The sequence below is a fragment of the Callorhinchus milii genome, unplaced genomic scaffold (assembly GCF_018977255.1).
Source record: "Callorhinchus milii isolate IMCB2004 unplaced genomic scaffold, IMCB_Cmil_1.0 Scaffold10, whole genome shotgun sequence".
In the NCBI taxonomy this organism is placed as follows: Eukaryota; Metazoa; Chordata; class Chondrichthyes; order Chimaeriformes; family Callorhinchidae; genus Callorhinchus; species Callorhinchus milii.
The window spans coordinates 21615430-21639714 of record NW_024704751.1 but is presented as its reverse complement, the minus strand read 5'-3'; the positions used below and the strand labels follow the sequence as shown (position 1 = coordinate 21639714).

Genomic DNA, 24285 nt, shown 5'->3' with positions numbered 1-24285 from the left:
GAGTAACCCTATCACCCCCATCCTCGCCCAAATCCACTGGCTTCCCATCACACAGAGGATACAGTTCAAGATCCTGGTCCTCACCTTCAAAGCCCTCCATGGTTTTGCTCCCCCCTACCTCTGCGACCTCCTAACAGCCTACCATCCAGCCAGCTCCCTCCGCTCAGCAAGTTCCGGCCTGCTTCACATCCCCCGCCTCACTCGCCCCATCATTGGTAGGTGGGCCTTCTGCCACTCTGCCCCCACCTGCTGGAACTCCATCCCATAATCCCTCTGCCTCACCAGCTCCCTTGCCTCTTTCAAGACACATTTCAAGACCCTCCTCTTCGACCATGCTTTCGATCACCCTGCTTCCATCCCTGACCTTCCTGACCCCGACCCCCAGCTCAGATCCAAAACTCTGGAAGGTCTCAGAACTGAACAATTAAGCAGTTTAAATTGTTTACCTTCTTGTGCTAATGGCAGAGATCAGTCTACTCAGCCTATTGTTTTAGTCAGTGGCTCTTGATAATAATAATCCTTGCATTTGATATAGCACCTTCGAGACATCTCAAAGCAGTTCACAGAATATATTGAGAAGTGAATTGACTCTATATTTTGTGGGTGAAACGCTTTTGTTCAAGGGATTATTACCCCTCAGAAAAGCAATTCGCCAAACGAGTAACAACGAGGTTCCTACTTACTGCTAGGTAAACAGCGGCGTATGAAGTAAGGAAACTTGCCCAACGTTTTGCATTCCGTGAACTGAACCCAGAACCTCTTGAGAGTCACCACTGATCCTCTGTGAGAAACACCTGATAATAATATTTGCATTTGATACAGCAACTTATCACGTCTTCGAGACGTATCATAGCGTTTCACAGAATATACTGTAAAGTAAATTGACTGTATATTTTACTTGCCAAACGCGGCAGCCAATTGCGCACAGCAGCGTCCCACAAACGGTTGTGGATGAAGTGACCAGATTGTTTACCGCTCCACTCTAGCCTCGGCCAAGTCGTCCTTCTACTCCAGGATAATCCTGGAGGCGAAGAACAACCCCAGGCTACTGTTTTCCACCACAACCCGACTCCTCCGTCCCCCCCGCCACCCCGCGCAGGTCATCTCCTCCAACCTTCACTGCGAGGAGATGCTGGATTTCCTTGAATCCAAGATCAAGGGAATCCGCTCCGCGGTCACTTCCCCTCCAACTTCCACCCACCACCCACCCCTTCCCTCCCACACTCCGACTCCTACCCATCCTCCCCTACACACCTTCGTACCCGTTTCCCCACCCTCTGTCACTGAACTCATCCTATCCCTAAAACCAACCACCTGCTCCCTTGACCCCATCCCCACTCCACTCCTTATCTCCCAGCTCCACTTTCTTGCCCCACATATCACTGACATCATCAACCTGTCCCTCTCCTCTGGCTCTGTCCCCATTCCATTAAAAACTGCCATCATCACGCCCACCCTGAAAAAACCCTCCCTTGATGCGTCGCAGCTATCAAGCTACCGGCCCATCTCCAACCTCCCCTTTCTCTCCAAGGTCTTGGAAAGAGTTATCGCCTCCCAACTGCGCTCTTTCCTTTCCACCCATTCTCTTTTCGAACCCCTTCAGTCAGGTTTCCGTGCTGCCCATAGCACAGAAACTGCCCTGGTCAAGGTCACCAATGATATCCTGACCATCTGTGACCAGGGCTCCCTCTGTCTCCTCGTCCTATCGGCAGCATTCGATACGGTCGACCACGCTATCCTACTCCACCGCTTGTCCTCCCACCTCAACCTTCAAGGCACTGTCCTTGAATGGTTTAGGTCGTACCTTTCTCACCGTCTTCATTTTGTCTCGACGAATGGCTTCTCCTCCACCCCCCGCACTGTCTCATGTGGTGTCCCTCAGGGCTCTGTCCTCGGTCCCCTCCTCTTCACCCTCTATATGCTCCCCCTGTGGTGACATCATCCGCAGACATGGAGTTAACTTCCACATGTATGCGGATGACACCCAACTCTACCTTTCCTCCTCTACTCTCAACTCCACGACCACCGATGTCCTGACAGCTGTCTGTCCGACATCGAGTCCTGGACGAGAGACAACTTTCTTCAGCTCAACGTGCGAAAAACCGAGGCCCTCCTGATTGGCTCACGTCAGCGCCTCCGCACCTCAGGCGCTGACACCATCAGCATCCAAGGCTGCACTCTCCACCTCTCAAAGCCAGTCAGGAACCTCGGCGTTTTGTTCGACCCTGAGCTGTCCTTTCTCCCTCACATCCGCACCACAACTGGCACCGCCTTCCATCACCTCCGGAACATCGCCAGACTACGGCACTACCTCACCCCTCACGCGGCTGAAACCCTGGTTCACGCCTTTGTCACCTCAAGGCTGGACTATGGGAACTCTCTCCTCGCCGGCCTTCCCGCCACCTCCCTCCACACTGCAGGTCATTCAGAACTCTGCAGCTCGTGTACTGTCCCGCACCAGGCTTCGCGACCACATCACTCCCACCCTCGCTCGCCTCCACTGGCTCCCCATCCCCAGAGGATTGATTTCAAGATCCTCATCCTCACCTACAAGGCCATTCACGGCCTTGCTCCCTCCTACCTCTCCAACCTACTATCCCCCTACCTACCTGCCCGTACCCTCCGTTCCTCTGGCTCCGGTCTGCTCCACGTCCCCCGCCCCAACCGCCCTACCATCGGTGGTCGGGCCTTCAGCCTCTCAGCCCCCAGGCTCTGGAACTCCATCCCCCAGTGCCTTCGCCGCTTCCTCCCTTTCCTCCTTCAAGGCCGGTCTCAAAACCTTTCTCTTTGACCGAGCCTTCAGCTCCCCTCTCGACTCTCTTCCCCCTCCTCGCTCCCTCCCTTCCCTCCCCTCACCCTGACCATTTCCCCCTCCTCGCTCCCTCCCTTCCCTCCCCTCACCCTGACCATTTCCCCCCTCCTCGCTCCTTCCCCTCACCCTGACCATTTCCCCCTGCTCGGGTCATGACTCAACTGTGCAGCGCCTTGGGACGTCCTCCTGACGTGAAAGGCGCTTTATAAATGGAATCTTGTTGTTGTTGTTGTTGTTGTTATTTTTTTTAAACAGGGATTATTAAACCCGGAAAGGTGATTCACCAATCAATGAACAACCAGGTTCCTACTTACTGTTAGGCAAACACGGGCGTATCGACTATGGAAACTGGCCCAACGTTTCGCATTCCGGGAATCGAACCTAAGTTCTCTCGCTTGCGAGGCGAGTGCTCTACCCACTGAGCTACAGGACTCCACAGCTCTGACAGCCCAGCTCTAGAATAGCCTATGTATTCCATACAACACTCTGTTGAGATGCTAAAGAATATGCCTTGAGCAGCGATCTTCTTCTGCAAGAAACTTAGTGAACAATTCTCTGGGGAAGGGTTGGCGTGGGCGACTGTAATTAGCCACCTCCCCCCACTACCATAGTGAGTTTGTTACTAGGCCTCAATTAAGAAATACCTCGTCGCTACACTAGGAAGATGGGGTTGTTGTGCTGGAAGGATGAGATAAGATGGGGCAATGGGCTTCTTACCTGCCGCCAAACCACTTGCTGCTTTTCCTCCTGCGTTGGCTGCTAAGGTTCCTGCCCCAATTCCAGCAGCACTGAGCCCAAAGGAACACCCACCACTCCAGCAACTGTGAAAGAGAGAGAGAGAGACAGACAGAAAATGGATAGACTGGAACAATAATCAAAAATAACTCTTAGATTTGATAGAGAGCCTTTATACCAGGACATCTCAGGTACTTAACAGGATATACTGTAAAGTGCAGTGACTGTGCTTTGTAGGTAAACACGAAAGCCATGAGATCTTTAACGTCCACCTGAACAGTCCTCCCCAAGCACTGCCCTGGAGTGCAGATCCCCTCACCCCCATTTACCTTCATTTTCCTCAATTCCAGTTTGGCCTTCTGGAAATCCTCCACAACAGTCACAGCACTGAGGCCCGGGGCACCACACCTTTACTAGTTTTACAGGGCTATTTCTTTTTTGGGGGTGGGGGCAGTTTGGAGGTTCTTTCAGGGGCTGCTTTGTGCAGAGGTTACGGGGGCCATCACAGGCTTCACGATTTCCTGTTGTCCCAACTTAACGGTAATGGAAACATGTCTCTGGCTCTAATGTGCATATGTAGTGTCTGTTGGGAGTGTAGGAGTAACGTTGACATCAGACTTAGCAACTCCATGTAATGGGATCGGATGATTGTCTTTATAATATAATACAAATTTGCATTTATATACCACCTTTCACATCAGGAGGACATCCCAAGGCGCTGTAGTGTTGAGGGGTTGCCACCGAGGTGCGGGTTGGTTGGTGGGGGTCAGAGGAGGGGGCAACAAGGAATGTGTTCAGACGGCCCTTAAAGGAGGTGAGGGAAGGGGTGAGGCTGAGGGACTGCGAGATGGAGTTCCAGAGAGTGGGGCAGACACGCTGACTGCTGATGGTGGGGTGCGTGGGGATGTGAAGCAGGCCGGTACCTGCTGAGCGGAGGGAGCGACCAGGTTAGTACTGTTTGTTGTCGAGTGAAACGCTTGAATATCAACATCTAAATTCCCAAACAGCAATCAGAGGCAGTTATAGGTGAAGCTTGACATTTACAGCCACACTGGAATGTCACTTTTATCCCAATCACAAGGAACAGAGTCACTGCTCAATGGTGACTCGAGAACAACCAGGAATACAAGTTACATCTCAGTCTCTGTGCTGTATTCGTTGTGGAGTCCTGTAGCTCAGTGGTTAGAGCACTCGCTTTGCAAGCGAGAGACCTGAGTTCAATTCCAGACAGAGGGCGAAACCTCGGGCAAGTTTCCTTACTCCACACAGAGCCTAATAATAATCGCTCCAAAACCCAAACAATAATAAATTGGTCATTTTCAATCTACGACTGTTTGTGGGACATTGCTGTGCGCAATTGGCTGCCGCGTTCGCCCACAAATATACAGTCAATTCACGTTACAGTGTGTTCTGTGAAGCGCTTTGGGACGTCCTCCTGACGTGAAAAGCGCTATATCAAATGCAAGGATTATTATTATTATTATTATTATTATTACAACGATTTAAGATTCTTCACTCACTGTCAAAAGCCTTTTTAATACCGTAGCCAGTCGCAGCCCCTACTGTCCCGACCACAGCACTGCCAGCAGCTGAGAGTCCAGCCGCTCCTTCAGGGAGAAAAAGAAGAAAAAAAGTTGATTCATTACTGATCATCGAGTATTACAGCACAGAAAGAGGCCATTCAGCCCATCAAGCCTGTGCCGACTCTTTGAAGAGCTGCCCATCAGTCCCACTCTATCCCTGCAAATCTTTCCATTTCAAATAACTATCTAATTCAATTTCGAAAGTTGTTATTGAATCCGTTTCCACCACACTTTCAGGCAGGGCATTACAGACCGTAACAACTCTGTGTAAAAAAATTTCTCCCCCTCTGCTTTCTTTCCCAATTATCTTAAATCTATGTGCCCTGGTACTTATCCACCGGCCAGTGGAAACAGTTTCTCCCTATCTACTGTAACCAAACCCCTCATAATTGTGAACATCTCTATCAAATCTCCCCTTAACCTTCTCTGTTCCAAGTAGAACAATTCCAGCTTCTGTCATCTCTCCACATAACTAAAGTCCCTCATCCCTGGTACCATTCTGGTAAATCTACTCTGCACCCTCTCCAAGGCCTTGATATCCTTCCTAAAGTGTACTCCCCAGAACTGGACATAATACTCCAGCTGAGACCTAACCAGTGACTTACAAAGGATAGCAAAATATCCTCGCTTTTGTATTCTATGCCTCTAGTTATAATGGAGTCCTGTAGCTTAGTGAATAGAGCACTCGCCTCACAAGCGAGAGACCTGGGTTAGATTCCTGGCAGGGCGAAATGTTGGGCAAACTTCCTTACTCCACACGCCTCTCACTTTTAATAATTCCTTCAAAAATTTTTTAAAAATTGTTCACTTCAATCCACGAGTGTTTGTGGGACGCTGCTGTGCACAATTGGCTGCCGTGTGTTGTCCACTAAATAAAGTCAATTCACTTTACAGTCTATTCTGTGAAATGCTTTGAGACGTCTAGAAGATGTGATGTATATCAAATGTAAGAATTACTATTATTATAAAGCCAAGGATCCCATATAGTTTTTTATGTGAAGCCCCAAGTCTCTCTGCTCCTGTACGCCATTTAAAACTCCTCTCTCCTCAAAACAGTCCCGTTGACTTCGTTCCTCCGGGTCTGGCCTCCTCCTCGTCCCCCGAGTCCTCCGCTCCACCCTCGGCGGCCGTGCCTTCAGCCACTATGCCCCGAGGCTCTGGAACTCCCTTCCTCACTGCCTTCGTCTCGTTCCCTCCATTCCCATTTTCAGGTCTCTGCTGAAGACCTTTCGTTTCGACCGCACCTTTGGTCACCTTCCCCCCACTCACCCTGGCCCCTCCCCCTGCCCACCTGGCCCCTTACCCTGGCTTTTCCCCCTCCACCCTCCCGTCTCCCCCTCCCCCTGGCTCCTTCCCCTCCCCTGGCTTGGTCCCGGGATCCGTTACTGTAAAGCGCTCTGAGACGCTGTCCGGCGTGGAGGGCGCTATATAAATCCAAGTTGTTGTTGTTGCATTATTTATTCTATATTGCCTCTCCTCATTCTTCCACCCAAAACACATCACCTCACACTTCTCTGCAGTGTTCAGGTGTCTTGTACAGGTCCCTCCTTCCCCAGAACTGGTACCAAAGCCCCAGGAATCTGAAGCCCTCTGTCCTGCACCATTTCCCGTGCCACTCACTAACCTGCTTTATCTTGCTGTTCCTGTTCACACCAGCACGTGGCACTGGGAGTAATCCAGAGATTATACCTTTGAGGTTCTGCTCTTTAGTTTCGTCCTGAGCTCCTGAAACTCTGTCTGTAGGAGCTCAACCCTTTTCATTTCCACAATATTGGTTACAACATGGAACACGACTTCTGGCTGTTCCCCTCCCAACACAGAAAGTTCCACACCCGCTCCGCATCCTCCACCCTGGCACCAGGGAGGCAACACACCATGTGAGGCAACACACCATGTGAGACAACACACCATGTGAGACTCATAACTACAGCTGCAGAAACTCCTGTCTATCCCCCTAACTGTTGAATCCCCAATGACAATAGCATTGCTCCACTTCCCTGTGGAGTTGTTTGCCCCACTCTGCCGTGGACTTGCCTAAGATTGCCCTCCCCCGAGGGGTCGTCACCCTCACAGTATTCAGCACAGAAATCCTGTTTGTGAGTGCCACACTCCCGGGGGATCTCTGCACTGCCTGTCTCTGCTTCCGACCAATGCCGGGTGGTCACCCACTCACTCTCCTCCTGAACTCCCTGTGGCCGTGGGGTGATCACCTCCTGAAACGTACGATCCATAAAGGCTTCAGCTTCCCGTATGCACTGCAGTGACACCAGCCTCTCCTCAAATTCAGAAACCCTGAGCTCAAGCTCGAGCAGCCGGAGACACTTTCTGCACACGTGGTTGTCCAGTACAAGCGAAGGACAGTCACTAGTTGGTCATTTGACACCCAACAAGCAGAAGCTGCTGCCCTCTCTGCAAACCAATCACAGTGGATTCCAGGCACTGGATGTACAAACACAGGACCATGATTCCACACTTGGATACAATCACTACACTTGACAGCAATTCCCTGTGAAGCACTTTGAGACGGGCGCAGGATCAAATGCAATAATTTATCTCAAACAGAACGTAAGCTGCCAACTCCATTTGCGCGATGCTGCCCTGAAACAGAGGGCTTCACTGATGAAGTTTGCTAACCCTGGCTTTCAATAATCCTTACATTTGATATCAACCCTTCAACATCTTAAAGCTCTTCACAGGATTTACTGTAAAGTGTAGTGACTGTCTATTTTGTAGATGGATTCAATATTCCAAATAAAACAGGACAATATAATCTCTTTTTAATGCTTTACTGTGAGTTTCACTTGAGTTTTCTGGAGATGGTTGTATGTAATCGGCAACACAATGCGGTTTGACAACATGGCTTTTAACTGCCCTCAACTCCATCCGTCCTGTGCTCAAACACTTAGTGTCAGGGCCGTGCACTGGGCTGAGGGAAGGTCTCAGAACTGCACAATTAAGCAGCTTAACTTGTTTACCTTTTTATGCTAACGGCAGAGATCAGTCTACTCAGCCTATTCTTTTAGTCAGTGCCTCCTGAGAATAACAGTAATAATCCTTGCATTTGATATAGCGCCTTACCACATCTGAGTCATGTCAAAGCGCTTCAGAGAATACACTGTAAAGTGAGTTGGCTGTATATTTTGTTGGCAAAACACAGCAGGAAATTGACACAGCAGTGTCCTACAAACAGTCGCGGATTAAGTGATCAAATTTTTATAATTTTTTAAGGTGATTATTACCCCCGCAAAGGCGATCGCCAATCAAAGAACAGCCAGGTTCCTACTTACTGATAGGTAACCAGAGGAGTGTGGAGTGAGGAAACCGGCCCAACGTTTTGCCTTCTGTGAATCTAAACAAGGTCCTTTCGCTTGCGAGGCGAGTGCTCTAACCACTGAGCTACAGGACTCCACAGCTCTGACAGCCCAGCTCTAGAATAGCCTATGTATTCCATACAACACTCTGTTGAGATGCTAAAGAATATGCCTTGAGCAGCGATCTTCTTCTGCAAGAAACTTAGTGAACAATTCTCTGGGGAAGGGTTGGCGTGGGCGACTGTAATTAGCCACCTCCCCCCCACTACCATAGTGAGTTTGTTACTAGGCCTCAATTAAGAAATACCTCGTCGCTACACTAGGAAGATGGGGTTGTTGTGCTGGAAGGATGAGATAAGATGGGGCAATGGGCTTCTTACCTGCCGCCAAACCACTTGCTGCTTTTCCTCCTGCGTTGGCTGCTAAGGTTCCTGCCCCAATTCCAGCAGCACTGAGCCCCAAAGGAACACCCACCACTCCAGCAACTGTGAAAGAGAGAGAGAGAGACAGACAGAAAATGGATAGACTGGAACAATAATCAAAAATAACTCTTAGATTTGATAGAGAGCCTTTATACCAGGACATCTCAGGTACTTAACAGGATATACTGTAAAGTGCAGTGACTGTGCTTTGTAGGTAAACACGAAAGCCATGAGATCTTTAACGTCCACCTGAACAGTCCTCCCCAAGCACTGCCCTGGAGTGCAGATCCCCTCACCCCCATTTACCTTCATTTTCCTCAATTCCAGTTTGGCCTTCTGGAAATCCTCCACAACAGTCACAGCACTGAGGCCCGGGGCACCACACCTTTACTAGTTTTACAGGGCTATTTCTTTTTTGGGGGTGGGGGCAGTTTGGAGGTTCTTTCAGGGGCTGCTTTGTGCAGAGGTTACGGGGGCCATCACAGGCTTCACGATTTCCTGTTGTCCCAACTTAACGGTAATGGAAACATGTCTCTGGCTCTAATGTGCATATGTAGTGTCTGTTGGGAGTGTAGGAGTAACGTTGACATCAGACTTAGCAACTCCATGTAATGGGATCGGATGATTGTCTTTATAATATAATACAAATTTGCATTTATATACCACCTTTCACATCAGGAGGACATCCCAAGGCGCTGTAGTGTTGAGGGGTTGCCACCGAGGTGCGGGTTGGTTGGTGGGGGTCAGAGGAGGGGGCAACAAGGAATGTGTTCAGACGGCCCTTAAAGGAGGTGAGGGAAGGGGTGAGGCTGAGGGACTGCGAGATGGAGTTCCAGAGAGTGGGGCAGACACGCTGACTGCTGATGGTGGGGTGCGTGGGGATGTGAAGCAGGCCGGTACCTGCTGAGCGGAGGGAGCGACCAGGTTAGTACTGTTTGTTGTCGAGTGAAAAGCTTGAATATCAACATCTAAATTCCCAAACAGCAATCAGAGGCAGTTATAGGTGAAGCTTGACATTTACAGCCACACTGGAATGTCACTTTTATCCCAATCACAAGGAACAGAGTCACTGCTCAATGGTGACTCGAGAACAACCAGGAATACAAGTTACATCTCAGTCTCTGTGCTGTATTCGTTGTGGAGTCCTGTAGCTCAGTGGTTAGAGCACTCGCTTTGCAAGCGAGAGACCTGAGTTCAATTCCAGACAGAGGGCGAAACCTCGGGCAAGTTTCCTTACTCCACACAGAGCCTAATAATAATCGCTCCAAAACCCAAACAATAATAAATTGGTCATTTTCAATCTACGACTGTTTGTGGGACATTGCTGTGCGCAATTGGCTGCCGCGTTCGCCCACAAATATACAGTCAATTCACGTTACAGTGTGTTCTGTGAAGCGCTTTGGGACGTCCTCCTGACGTGAAAAGCGCTATATCAAATGCAAGGATTATTATTATTATTATTATTATTATTACAACGATTTAAGATTCTTCACTCACTGTCAAAAGCCTTTTTAATACCGTAGCCAGTCGCAGCCCCTACTGTCCCGACCACAGCACTGCCAGCAGCTGAGAGTCCAGCCGCTCCTTCAGGGAGAAAAAGAAGAAAAAAAGTTGATTCATTACTGATCATCGAGTATTACAGCACAGAAAGAGGCCATTCAGCCCATCAAGCCTGTGCCGACTCTTTGAAGAGCTGCCCATCAGTCCCACTCTATCCCTGCAAATCTTTCCATTTCAAATAACTATCTAATTCAATTTCGAAAGTTGTTATTGAATCCGTTTCCACCACACTTTCAGGCAGGGCATTACAGACCGTAACAACTCTGTGTAAAAAAATTTCTCCCCCTCTGCTTTTTTTCCCAATTATCTTAAATCTATGTGCCCTGGTACTTATCCACCGGCCAGTGGAAACAGTTTCTCCCTATCTACTGTAACCAAACCCCTCATAATTGTGAACATCTCTATCAAATCTCCCCTTAACCTTCTCTGTTCCAAGTAGAACAATTCCAGCTTCTGTCATCTCTCCACATAACTAAAGTCCCTCATCCCTGGTACCATTCTGGTAAATCTACTCTGCACCCTCTCCAAGGCCTTGATATCCTTCCTAAAGTGTACTCCCCAGAACTGGACATAATACTCCAGCTGAGACCTAACCAGTGACTTACAAAGGATAGCAAAATATCCTCGCTTTTGTATTCTATGCCTCTAGTTATAATGGAGTCCTGTAGCTTAGTGAATAGAGCACTCGCCTCACAAGCGAGAGACCTGGGTTAGATTCCTGGCAGGGCGAAATGTTGGGCAAACTTCCTTACTCCACACGCCTCTCACTTTTAATAATTCCTTCAAAAATTTTTTAAAAATTGTTCACTTCAATCCACGAGTGTTTGTGGGACGCTGCTGTGCACAATTGGCTGCCGTGTGTTGTCCACTAAATAAAGTCAATTCACTTTACAGTCTATTCTGTGAAATGCTTTGAGACGTCTAGAAGATGTGATGTATATCAAATGTAAGAATTACTATTATTATAAAGCCAAGGATCCCATATAGTTTTTTATGTGAAGCCCCAAGTCTCTCTGCTCCTGTACGCCATTTAAAACTCCTCTCTCCTCAAAACAGTCCCGTTGACTTCGTTCCTCCGGGTCTGGCCTCCTCCTCGTCCCCCGAGTCCTCCGCTCCACCCTCGGCGGCCGTGCCTTCAGCCACTATGCCCCGAGGCTCTGGAACTCCCTTCCTCACTGCCTTCGTCTCGTTCCCTCCATTCCCATTTTCAGGTCTCTGCTGAAGACCTTTCGTTTCGACCGCACCTTTGGTCACCTTCCCCCCACTCACCCTGGCCCCTCCCCCTGCCCACCTGGCCCCTTACCCTGGCTTTTCCCCCTCCACCCTCCCGTCTCCCCCTCCCCCTGGCTCCTTCCCCTCCCCTGGCTTGGTCCCGGGATCCGTTACTGTAAAGCGCTCTGAGACGCTGTCCGGCGTGGAGGGCGCTATATAAATCCAAGTTGTTGTTGTTGCATTATTTATTCTATATTGCCTCTCCTCATTCTTCCACCCAAAACACATCACCTCACACTTCTCTGCAGTGTTCAGGTGTCTTGTACAGGTCCCTCCTTCCCCAGAACTGGTACCAAAGCCCCAGGAATCTGAAGCCCTCTGTCCTGCACCATTTCCCGTGCCACTCACTAACCTGCTTTATCTTGCTGTTCCTGTTCACACCAGCACGTGGCACTGGGAGTAATCCAGAGATTATACCTTTGAGGTTCTGCTCTTTAGTTTCGTCCTGAGCTCCTGAAACTCTGTCTGTAGGAGCTCAACCCTTTTCATTTCCACAATATTGGTTACAACATGGAACACGACTTCTGGCTGTTCCCCTCCCAACACAGAAAGTTCCACACCCGCTCCGCATCCTCCACCCTGGCACCAGGGAGGCAACACACCATGTGAGGCAACACACCATGTGAGACAACACACCATGTGAGACTCATAACTACAGCTGCAGAAACTCCTGTCTATCCCCCTAACTGTTGAATCCCCAATGACAATAGCATTGCTCCACTTCCCTGTGGAGTTGTTTGCCCCACTCTGCCGTGGACTTGCCTAAGATTGCCCTCCCCGAGGGGTCGTCACCCTCACAGTATTCAGCACAGAAATCCTGTTTGTGAGTGCCACACTCCCGGGGGATCTCTGCACTGCCTGTCTCTGCTTCCGACCAATGCCGGGTGGTCACCCACTCACTCTCCTCCTGAACTCCCTGTGGCCGTGGGGTGATCACCTCCTGAAACGTACGATCCATAAAGGCTTCAGCTTCCCGTATGCACTGCAGTGACACCAGCCTCTCCTCAAATTCAGAAACCCTGAGCTCAAGCTCGAGCAGCCGGAGACACTTTCTGCACACGTGGTTGTCCAGTACAAGCGAAGGACAGTCACTAGTTGGTCATTTGACACCCAACAAGCAGAAGCTGCTGCCCTCTCTGCAAACCAATCACAGTGGATTCCAGGCACTGGATGTACAAACACAGGACCATGATTCCACACTTGGATACAATCACTACACTTGACAGCAATTCCCTGTGAAGCACTTTGAGACGGGCGCAGGATCAAATGCAATAATTTATCTCAAACAGAACGTAAGCTGCCAACTCCATTTGCGCGATGCTGCCCTGAAACAGAGGGCTTCACTGATGAAGTTTGCTAACCCTGGCTTTCAATAATCCTTACATTTGATATCAACCCTTCAACATCTTAAAGCTCTTCACAGGATTTACTGTAAAGTGTAGTGACTGTCTATTTTGTAGATGGATTCAATATTCCAAATAAAACAGGACAATATAATCTCTTTTTAATGCTTTACTGTGAGTTTCACTTGAGTTTTCTGGAGATGGTTGTATGTAATCGGCAACACAATGCGGTTTGACAACATGGCTTTTAACTGCCTCAACTCCATCCGTCCTGTGCTCAAACACTTAGTGTCAGGGCCGTGCACTGGGCTGAGGGAAGGTCTCAGAACTGCACAATTAAGCAGCTTAACTTGTTTACCTTTTTATGCTAACGGCAGAGATCAGTCTACTCAGCCTATTCTTTTAGTCAGTGCCTCCTGAGAATAACAGTAATAATCCTTGCATTTGATATAGCGCCTTACCACATCTGAGTCATGTCAAAGCGCTTCAGAGAATACACTGTAAAGTGAGTTGGCTGTATATTTTGTTGGCAAAACACAGCAGGAAATTGACACAGCAGTGTCCTACAAACAGTCGCGGATTAAGTGATCAAATTTTTATAATTTTTTAAGGTGATTATTACCCCCGCAAAGGCGATCGCCAATCAAAGAACAGCCAGGTTCCTACTTACTGATAGGTAACCAGAGGAGTGTGGAGTGAGGAAACCGGCCCAACGTTTTGCCTTCTGTGAATCTAAACAAGGTCCTTTCGCTTGCGAGGCGAGTGCTCTAACCACTGAGCTACAGGACTCCACAGCTCTGACAGCCCAGCTCTAGAATAGCCTATGTATTCCATACAACACTCTGTTGAGATGCTAAAGAATATGCCTTGAGCAGCGATCTTCTTCTGCAAGAAACTTAGTGAACAATTCTCTGGGGAAGGGTTGGCGTGGGCGACTGTAATTAGCCACCTCCCCCCACTACCATAGTGAGTTTGTTACTAGGCCTCAATTAAGAAATACCTCGTCGCTACACTAGGAAGATGGGGTTGTTGTGCTGGAAGGATGAGATAAGATGGGGCAATGGGCTTCTTACCTGCCGCCAAACCACTTGCTGCTTTTCCTCCTGCGTTGGCTGCTAAGGTTCCTGCCCCAATTCCAGCAGCACTGAGCCCCAAAGGAACACCCACCACTCCAGCAACTGTGAAAGAGAGAGAGAGAGACAGACAGAAAATGGATAGACTGGAACAATAATCAAAAATAACTCTTAGATTTGATAGAGAGCCTTTATACCAGGACATCTCAGGTACTTAACAGGATATACTGTAAAGTGCAGTGACTGTGCTTTGTAGGTAAACACGAAAGCCATGAGATCTTTAACGTCCACCTGAACAGTCCTCCCCAAGCACTGCCCTGGAGTGCAGATCCCCTCACCCCCATTTACCTTCATTTTCCTCAATTCCAGTTTGGCCTTCTGGAAATCCTCCACAACAGTCACAGCACTGAGGCCCGGGGCACCACACCTTTACTAGTTTTACAGGGCTATTTCTTTTTTGGGGGTGGGGGCAGTTTGGAGGTTCTTTCAGGGGCTGCTTTGTGCAGAGGTTACGGGGGCCATCACAGGCTTCACGATTTCCTGTTGTCCCAACTTAACGGTAATGGAAACATGTCTCTGGCTCTAATGTGCATATGTAGTGTCTGTTGGGAGTGTAGGAGTAACGTTGACATCAGACTTAGCAACTCCATGTAATGGGATCGGATGATTGTCTTTATAATATAATACAAATTTGCATTTATATACCACCTTTCACATCAGGAGGACATCCCAAGGCGCTGTAGTGTTGAGGGGTTGCCACCGAGGTGCGGGTTGGTTGGTGGGGGTCAGAGGAGGGGGCAACAAGGAATGTGTTCAGACGGCCCTTAAAGGAGGTGAGGGAAGGGGTGAGGCTGAGGGACTGCGAGATGGAGTTCCAGAGAGTGGGGCAGACACGCTGACTGCTGATGGTGGGGTGCGTGGGGATGTGAAGCAGGCCGGTACCTGCTGAGCGGAGGGAGCGACCAGGTTAGTACTGTTTGTTGTCGAGTGAAAAGCTTGAATATCAACATCTAAATTCCCAAACAGCAATCAGAGGCAGTTATAGGTGAAGCTTGACATTTACAGCCACACTGGAATGTCACTTTTATCCCAATCACAAGGAACAGAGTCACTGCTCAATGGTGACTCGAGAACAACCAGGAATACAAGTTACATCTCAGTCTCTGTGCTGTATTCGTTGTGGAGTCCTGTAGCTCAGTGGTTAGAGCACTCGCTTTGCAAGCGAGAGACCTGAGTTCAATTCCAGGCAGAGGGCGAAACCTCGGGCAAGTTTCCTTACTCCACACAGAGCCTAATAATAATCGCTCCAAAACCCAAACAATAATAAATTGGTCATTTTCAATCTACGACTGTTTGTGGGACATTGCTGTGCGCAATTGGCTGCCGCGTTCGCCCACAAATATACAGTCAATTCACGTTACAGTGTGTTCTGTGAAGCGCTTTGGGACGTCCTCCTGACGTGAAAAGCGCTATATCAAATGCAAGGATTATTATTATTATTATTATTATTATTACAACGATTTAAGATTCTTCACTCACTGTCAAAAGCCTTTTTAATACCGTAGCCAGTCGCAGCCCCTACTGTCCCGACCACAGCACTGCCAGCAGCTGAGAGTCCAGCCGCTCCTTCAGGGAGAAAAAGAAGAAAAAAAGTTGATTCATTACTGATCATCGAGTATTACAGCACAGAAAGAGGCCATTCAGCCCATCAAGCCTGTGCCGACTCTTTGAAGAGCTGCCCATCAGTCCCACTCTATCCCTGCAAATCTTTCCATTTCAAATAACTATCTAATTCAATTTCGAAAGTTGTTATTGAATCCGTTTCCACCACACTTTCAGGCAGGGCATTACAGACCGTAACAACTCTGTGTAAAAAAATTTCTCCCCCTCTGCTTTTTTTCCCAATTATCTTAAATCTATGTGCCCTGGTACTTATCCACCGGCCAGTGGAAACAGTTTCTCCCTATCTACTGTAACCAAACCCCTCATAATTGTGAACATCTCTATCAAATCTCCCCTTAACCTTCTCTGTTCCAAGTAGAACAATTCCAGCTTCTGTCATCTCTCCACATAACTAAAGTCCCTCATCCCTGGTACCATTCTGGTAAATCTACTCTGCACCCTCTCCAAGGCCTTGATATCCTTCCTAAAGTGTACTCCCAGAACTGGACATAATACTCCAGCTGAGACCTAACCAGTGACTTACAAAGGATAGCAAAATATCCTCGCTTTTGTATTCTATGCCTCTAGTTATAATGGAGTCCTGTAGCTTAGTGAATAGAGCACTCGCCTCACAAGCGAGAGACCTGGGTTAGATTCCTGGCAGGGCGAAATGTTGGGCAAACTTCCTTACTCCACACGCCTCTCACTTTTAATAATTCCTTCAAAAATTTTTTAAAAATTGTTCACTTCAATCCACGAGTGTTTGTGGGACGCTGCTGTGCACAATTGGCTGCCGTGTGTTGTCCACTAAATAAAGTCAATTCACTTTACAGTCTATTCTGTGAAATGCTTTGAGACGTCTAGAAGATGTGATGTATATCAAATGTAAGAATTACTATTATTATAAAGCCAAGGATCCCATATAGTTTTTTATGTGAAGCCCCAAGTCTCTCTGCTCCTGTACGCCATTTAAAACTCCTCTCTCCTCAAAACAGTCCCGTTGACTTCGTTCCTCCGGGTCTGGCCTCCTCCTCGTCCCCCGAGTCCTCCGCTCCACCCTCGGCGGCCGTGCCTTCAGCCACTATGCCCCGAGGCTCTGGAACTCCCTTCCTCACTGCCTTCGTCTCGTTCCCTCCATTCCCATTTTCAGGTCTCTGCTGAAGACCTTTCGTTTCGACCGCACCTTTGGTCACCTTCCCCCCACTCACCCTGGCCCCTCCCCCTGCCCACCTGGCCCCTTACCCTGGCTTTTCCCCCTCCACCCTCCCGTCTCCCCCTCCCCCTGGCTCCTCCCCCTCCCCTGGCTTGGTCCCGGGATCCGTTACTGTAAAGCGCTCTGAGACGCTGTCCGGCGTGGAGGGCGCTATGTAAATCCAAGTTGTTGTTGTTGCATTATTTATTCTATATTGCCTCTCCTCATTCTTCCACCCAAAACACATCACCTCACACTTCTCTGCAGTGTTCAGGTGTCTTGTACAGGTCCCTCCTTCCCCAGAACTGGTACCAAAGCCCCAGGAATCTGAAGCCCTCTGTCCTGCACCATTTCCCGTGCCACTCACTAACCTGCTTTATCTTGCTGTTCCTGTTCACACCAGCACGTGGCACTGGGAGTAATCCAGAGATTATACCTTTGAGGTTCTGCTCTTCAGTTTCGTCCTGAGCTCCTGAAACTCTGTCTGTAGGAGCTCAACCCTTTTCATTTCCACAATATTGGTTACAACATGGAACACGACTTCTGGCTGTTCCCCTCCCAACACAGAAAGTTCCACACCCGCTCCGCATCCTCCACCCTGGCACCAGGGAGGCAACACACCATGTGAGGCAACACACCATGTGAGACAACACACCATGTGAGGCAACACACCATGTGAGACAACACACCATGTGAGACTCATAACTACAGCTGCAGAAACTCCTGTCTATCCCCCTAACTGTTGAATCCCCAATGACAATAGCATTGCTGCCCTTCCCTGTGGAGTTGTTTGCCCCACTCTGCCGTGGACTTGCCTAAGATTGCCCTCCCCCGAGGGGTCGTCACCCTCACAGTATTCAGCACAGAAATCCTGTTTGTGAGTGCCACACTCCCGGGGGATCTCTGCACTGCCTGTCTCTGCTTCCGACCAATGCCGGGTGGTCACCCACTCACTCTCCTCCTGAACTCCCTGTGGCCGTGGGGTGATCACCTCCTGAAACGTACGATCCATAAAGGCTTCAGCTTCCCGTATGCACTGCAGTGACACCAGCCTCTCCTCAAATTCAGAAACCCTGAGCTCAAGCTCGAGCAGCCGGAGACACTTTCTGCACACGTGGTTGTCCAGTACAAGCGAAGGACAGTCACTAGTTGGTCATTTGACACCCAACAAGCAGAAGCTGCTGCCCTCTCTGCAAACCAAACACAGTGGATTCCAGGCACTGGATGTACAAACACAGGACCATGATTCCACACTTGGATACAATCACTACACTTGACAGCAATTCCCTGTGAAGCACTTTGAGACGGGCGCAGGATCAAATGCAATAATTTATCTCAAACAGAACGTAAGCTGCCAACTCCATTTGCGCGATGCTGCCCTGAAACAGAGGGCTTCACTGATGAAGTTTGCTAACCCTGGCTTTCAATAATCCTTACATTTGATATCAACCCTTCAACATCTTAAAGCTCTTCACAGGATTTACTGTAAAGTGTAGTGACTGTCTATTTTGTAGATGGATTCAATATTCCAAATAAAACAGGACAATATAATCTCTTTTTAATGCTTTACTGTGAGTTTCACTTGAGTTTTCTGGAGATGGTTGTATGTAATCGGCAACACAATGCGGTTTGACAACATGGCTTTTAACTGTCCTCAACTCCATCCGTCCTGTGCTCAAACACTTAGTGTCAGGGCCGTGCACTGGGCTGAGGGAAGGTCTCAGAACTGCACAATTAAGCAGCTTAACTTGTTTACCTTTTTATGCTAACGGCAGAGATCAGTCTACTCAGCCTATTCTTTTAGTCAGTGCCTCCTGAGAATAATCCTTGCGTTTGATATAGCACCTTATCACGTCTTTGAGATGTCTCAAAGCGCTTCACAGATTATACTGTAAAATTAATTGACTATATTTTGTTGACAAAAAGCAGCAACGGCAGCGAATTGTACTCAGCAATTGTACTCATTGTACTCCAGTCGTGGATCAACAACAACAACAACAACAAGATTGCATTTATAGAGCGCCTTTCACGTCGGGAGGATGTCCCAAGGCGCTGGACAGTTGGGTCGGGACCCGAGTAGGGGGGGAATGGTCAGGGTGAGGGAAGGGAAGGGAGGGAGGGAGCGAGGAGGGATAGAAAGTCGAGAGGCGAGGTGAAGGTACGGTTGAAGAGAACTGACCAAATAATAATTATTTTTTTAAGGGATTATTACCCCTGCAAAAACAATTCTCCAATCAATAAACAACCAGGTTCCTACTTACTGATAGGTAAACACAGGCGTGAGGAGTATGGAAACCGGTCCAACATTTCGCCTTCCGTGAATCGAACCCAGGTCCTCTCGCTTGCAAAGTAAGTGCTCTAACCACTGAGCTACAGGACTCCACAGCTCTGACAGCCCAGCTCTAGAATAGCCTATGTATTCCATACAACACTCTGTTGAGATGCTAAAGAATATGCCTTGAGCAGCGATCTTCTTCTGCAAGAAACTTAGTGAACAATTCTCTGGGGAAGGGTTGGCGTGGGCGACTGTAATTAGCCACCTCCCCCCCACTACCATAGTGAGTTTGTTACTAGGCCTCAATTAAGAAATACCTCGTCGCTACACTAGGAAGATGGGGTTGTTGTGCTGGAAGGATGAGATAAGATTGGCAATGGGCTTCTTACCTGCCGCCAAACCACTTGCTGCTATTCCTCCTGCGTTGGCTGCTAAGGTTCCTGCCCCAATTCCAGCAGCACTGAGCCCCAAAGGAACACCCACCACTCCAGCAACTGTGAGAGAGAGCGAGAGAGACAGACAAGGCTTGTAAAAGGGATAGACTGGGACAATAATCAATAATCAAGGGATAGATTGGGACAATCCATCAATAATCAATCGAGTGCAGCTCCCCTCACCCCCATTTACCTTAACTTTCCTCAATTGCAGTTTGGCCATCTGGAAACCCTCCACCACTGTCACAGCACTCAGGCCCGGGGCACCACACCGTTACTAGTTATTTTTACAGGTTTTTTTTTGGGGGGGCGGCTGTTTGGGGGTTCTTTTCAGGGGCTGCTTTGTGCGGGGGTTGGGTGGGCCATCACAGGCTTCACGATTTCCTGTTGTCCCAGCTTAACGGTAATGGAAACATGTCTCTGGCTCTAATGTGCATATGTAGCGTCTGTTGGGAGTGTAGGAGTAACGTTGACTTTAGACTTAGCAACTCCATGTAATGGGATCAGATTGGCTTTACAATATAATACAAATTTGCATTTATATATCACCTTTCACGTCAGGAGGACGTCCCAAGGCGCTGTAGAGTTGAGGGGTTGCCCCCGAGGTGCGCGTTGGTTTGGGGGGGGGGGCAACGAGGAAGGCGTTTAGACGGACCTTAAAGGAGGTGAGGGAAGGGGTGAGGCTGAGGGACTGCGAGATGGAGTTCCAGAGAGTGGGGCAGACACGCTGACTGCTGATGGTGGGGTGCGTGGGGATGTGAAGCAGGCCGGTACCTGCTGAGCGGAGGGAGCGACCAGGTTAGTACTGTTTGTTGTCGAGTGAAAAGCTTGAATATCAACATCTAAATTCCCAAACAGCAATCAGAGGCAGTTATAGGTGAAGCTTGACATTTACAGCCACACTGGAATGTCACTTTTATCCCAATCACAAGGAACAGAGTCACTGCTCAATGGTGACTCGAGAACAACCAGGAATACAAGTTACATCTCAGTCTCTGTGCTGTATTCTTTACAACGATTTAAGATTCTTTAGTCACTGACAAAAGCCTTTTTAATACCGTAGCCAGTCGCAGCCCCTAATGTCCCGACCACAGCACTGCCAGCAGCTGAGAGTCCAGCCGCTCCTTCAGGGGGAGAAAGAAGAAAAAAAGTTGATTCATTACTGATCATCGAGTATTACAGCACAGAAAGAGGCCATTCAGCCCATCAAGCCTGTGCCGACTCTTTGAAGAGCTGCCCATCAGTCCCACTCTATCCCTGCAAATCTCAGTCAATTACTCCCAGTGCCACGTGCTGGTGTGAACAGGAACAGCAAGATAAAGCAGGTTAGTGAGTGGCACGGGAAATGGTGCAGGACAGAGGGCTTCAGATTCCTGGGGCTTTGGGGACCAGTTCTGGGGAAGGAGGGACCCGTACAAGACACCTGAACACTGCAGAAAAGTGTGAGGTGATGTGTTTTGGGTGGAAGAATGAGGAGTGTCAATTCACTTTACAGTCTATTCTGTGAAATGCTTTGAGACGTCTAGAAGATGTGATATATATCAAATGTAAGAATTACTATTATTATAAAGCCAAGGATCCCATATAGTTTTTTATGTGAAGCCCCAAGTCTCTCTGCTCCTGTACGCCATTTAAAACTCCTCTCTCCTCAAAACAGTCCCGTTGACTTCGTTCCTCCGGGTCTGGCCTCCTCCTCGTCCCCCGAGTCCTCCGCTCCACCCTCGGCGGCCGTGCCTTCAGCCACTATGCCCCGAGGCTCTGGAACTCCCTTCCTCACTGCCTTCGTCTCGTTCCCTCCATTCCCATTTTCAGGTCTCTGCTGAAGACCTTTCGTTTCGACCGCACCTTTGGTCACCTTCCCCCCACTCACCCTGGCCCCTCCCCCTGCCCACCTGGCCCCTTACCCTGGCTTTTCCCCCTCCACCCTCCCGTCTCCCCCTCCCCCTGGCTCCTCCCCTCCCCTGGCTTGGTCCCGGGATCCGTTACTGTAAAGCGCTCTGAGACGCTGTCCGGCGTGGAGGGCGCTATATAAATCCAAGTTGTTGTTGTTGCATTATTTATTCTATATTGCCTCTCCTCATTCTTCCACCCAAAACACATCACCTCACACTTCTCTGCAGTGTTCAGGTGTCTTGTACAGGTCCCTCCTTCCCCAGAACTGGTACCAAAGCCCCAGGAATCTGAAGCCCTCTGTCCTGCACCATTTCCCGTGCCACTCACTAACCTGCTTTATCTTGCTGTTCCTGTTCACACCAGCACGTGGCACTGGGAGTAATCCAGAGATTATACCTTTGAGGTTCTGCTCTTTAGTTTCGTCCTGAGCTCCTGAAACTCTGTCTGTAGGAGCTCAACCCTTTTCATTTCCACAATATTGGTTACAACATGGAACACGACTTCTGGCTGTTCCCCTCCCAACACAGAAAGTTCCACACCCGCTCCGCATCCTCCACTCTGGCACCAGGGAGGCAACACACCATGTGAGACAACACACCATGTGAGACAACACACCATGTGAGACTCATTACTACAGCTGCAGAAACTCCTGTCTATCCCCCTAACTGTTGAATCCCCAATGACAATAGCATTGCTCCGCTTCCCTGTGAAGATGTTTGCCCCACTCTGCCTTGGACTTGCCTAAGATTGCCCTCCCCCGAGGGGTCGTCACCCTCACAGTATTCAGCACAGAAATCCTGTTTGTGAGTGCCACACTCCCGGGGGATCTCTGCACTGCCTGTCTCTGCTTCCGACCAATGCCGGGTGGTCACCCACTCACTCTCCTCCTGAACTCCCTGTGGCCGTGGGGTGATCACCTCCTGAAACGTACGATCCATAAAGGCTTCAGCTTCCCGTATGCACTGCAGTGACACCAGCCTCTCCTCAAATTCAGAAACCCTGAGCTCAAGCTCGAGCAGCCGGAGACACTTTCTGCACACGTGGTTGTCCAGTACAAGCGAAGGACAGTCACTAGTTGGTCATTTGACACCCAACAAGCAGAAGCTGCTGCCCTCTCTGCAAACCAATCACAGTGGATTCCAGGCACTGGATGTACAAACACAGGACCATGATTCCACACTTGGATACAATCACTACACTTGACAGCAATTCCCTGTGAAGCACTTTGAGACGGGCGCAGGATCAAATGCAATAATTTATCTCAAACAGAACGTAAGCTGCCAACTCCATTTGCGCGATGCTGCCCTGAAACAGAGGGCTTCACTGATGAAGTTTGCTAACCCTGGCTTTCAATAATCCTTACATTTGATATCAACCCTTCAACATCTTAAAGCTCTTCACAGGATTTACTGTAAAGTGTAGTGACTGTCTATTTTGTAGATGGATTCAATATTCCAAATAAAACAGGACAATATAATCTCTTTTTAATGCTTTACTGTGAGTTTCACTTGAGTTTTCTGGAGATGGTTGTATGTAATCGGCAACACAATGCGGTTTGACAACATGGCTTTTAACTGCCCTCAACTCCATCCGTCCTGTGCTCAAACACTTAGTGTCAGGGCCGTGCACTGGGCTGAGGGAAGGTCTCAGAACTGCACAATTAAGCAGCTTAACTTGTTTACCTTTTTATGCTAACGGCAGAGATCAGTCTACTCAGCCTATTCTTTTAGTCAGTGCCTCCTGAGAATAACAGTAATAATCCTTGCATTTGATATAGCGCCTTACCACATCTGAGTCATGTCAAAGCGCTTCAGAGAATACACTGTAAAGTGAGTTGGCTGTATATTTTGTTGGCAAAACACAGCAGGAAATTGACACAGCAGTGTCCTACAACAACAACAACAAGATTGCATTTATAGAGCGCCTTTCACGTCGGGAGGATGTCCCAAGGCGCTGGACAGTCGGGTCGGGACCCGAGTAGGGGGGAATGGTCAGGGTGAGGGAAGGGAGGGAGGGAGCGAGCGAGGGGAAGAAAGTCGAGAGGCGAGGTGAAGGTACGGATTAAGTGATCAAATTTTTATAATTTTTTAAGGTGATTATTACCCCCGCAAAGGCGATCGCCAATCAAAGAACAGCCAGGTTCCTACTTACTGATAGGTAACCAGAGGAGTGTGGAGTGAGGAAACCGGCCCAACGTTTTGCCTTCTGTGAATCTAAACAAGGTCCTTTCGCTTGCGAGGCGAGTGCTCTAACCACTGAGCTACAGGACTCCACAGCTCTGACAGCCCAGCTCTAGAATAGCCTATGTATTCCATACAACACTCTGTTGAGATGCTAAAGAATATGCCTTGAGCAGCGATCTTCTTCTGCAAGAAACTTAGTGAACAATTCTCTGGGGAAGGGTTGGCGTGGGCGACTGTAATTAGCCACCTCCCCCCCACTACCATAGTGAGTTTGTTACTAGGCCTCAATTAAGAAATACCTCGTCGCTACACTAGGAAGATGGGGTTGTTGTGCTGGAAGGATGAGATAAGATTGGCAATGGGCTTCTTACCTACAGACTGTAGGACAGCCACGAAACTGCCTGCTGCTACTCCTCCTCCATTGGCTATGGCAGTTGCTGACATGGCTTTTGCTGCTAAGGTTCCTGCTCCAATTCCAGCACTAGTGAAGCCAGCAGCACCGAGCACCACTGGGACAGCCCCCACTGCAACAACT

The 24285-nt window shown here is 48.9% G+C and overlaps 1 protein-coding gene across 19 annotated transcripts in view; it reads right to left on the bottom strand.

The window, feature by feature from the left end:
• The window catches only part of LOC103172292 (spidroin-1-like), an 85576-nt gene that overhangs the window by 8736 nt on the left and 52555 nt on the right, over nucleotides 1–24285 (bottom strand). For 10 of the 19 annotated variants that reach the window (XM_042338881.1, XM_042338893.1, XM_042338887.1 and 7 more), the window contains 10 exons: nucleotides 24122–24283; nucleotides 20733–20798; nucleotides 19630–19734; nucleotides 15651–15737; nucleotides 14112–14216; nucleotides 10361–10447; nucleotides 8822–8926; nucleotides 5068–5154; nucleotides 3530–3633; nucleotides 734–794 (listed from right to left, as the gene is read on the bottom strand). In XM_042338881.1, coding sequence (XP_042194815.1) covers nucleotides 3572–3633; nucleotides 5068–5154; nucleotides 8822–8926; nucleotides 10361–10447; nucleotides 14112–14216; nucleotides 15651–15737; nucleotides 19630–19734; nucleotides 20733–20798; nucleotides 24122–24283 — 866 coding nt within the window. In that variant the 3' untranslated portion in view covers nucleotides 734–794; nucleotides 3530–3571. Of the gene's footprint in view, nucleotides 1–683; nucleotides 795–3529; nucleotides 3634–5067; nucleotides 5155–8821; nucleotides 8927–10360; nucleotides 10448–14111; nucleotides 14217–15650; nucleotides 15738–19629; nucleotides 19735–20732; nucleotides 20799–24121; nucleotides 24284–24285 lie in introns of those variants that run through there. The other 9 variants (XM_042338883.1, XM_042338882.1, XM_042338896.1 and 6 more) reach the window with 7 other exon arrangements.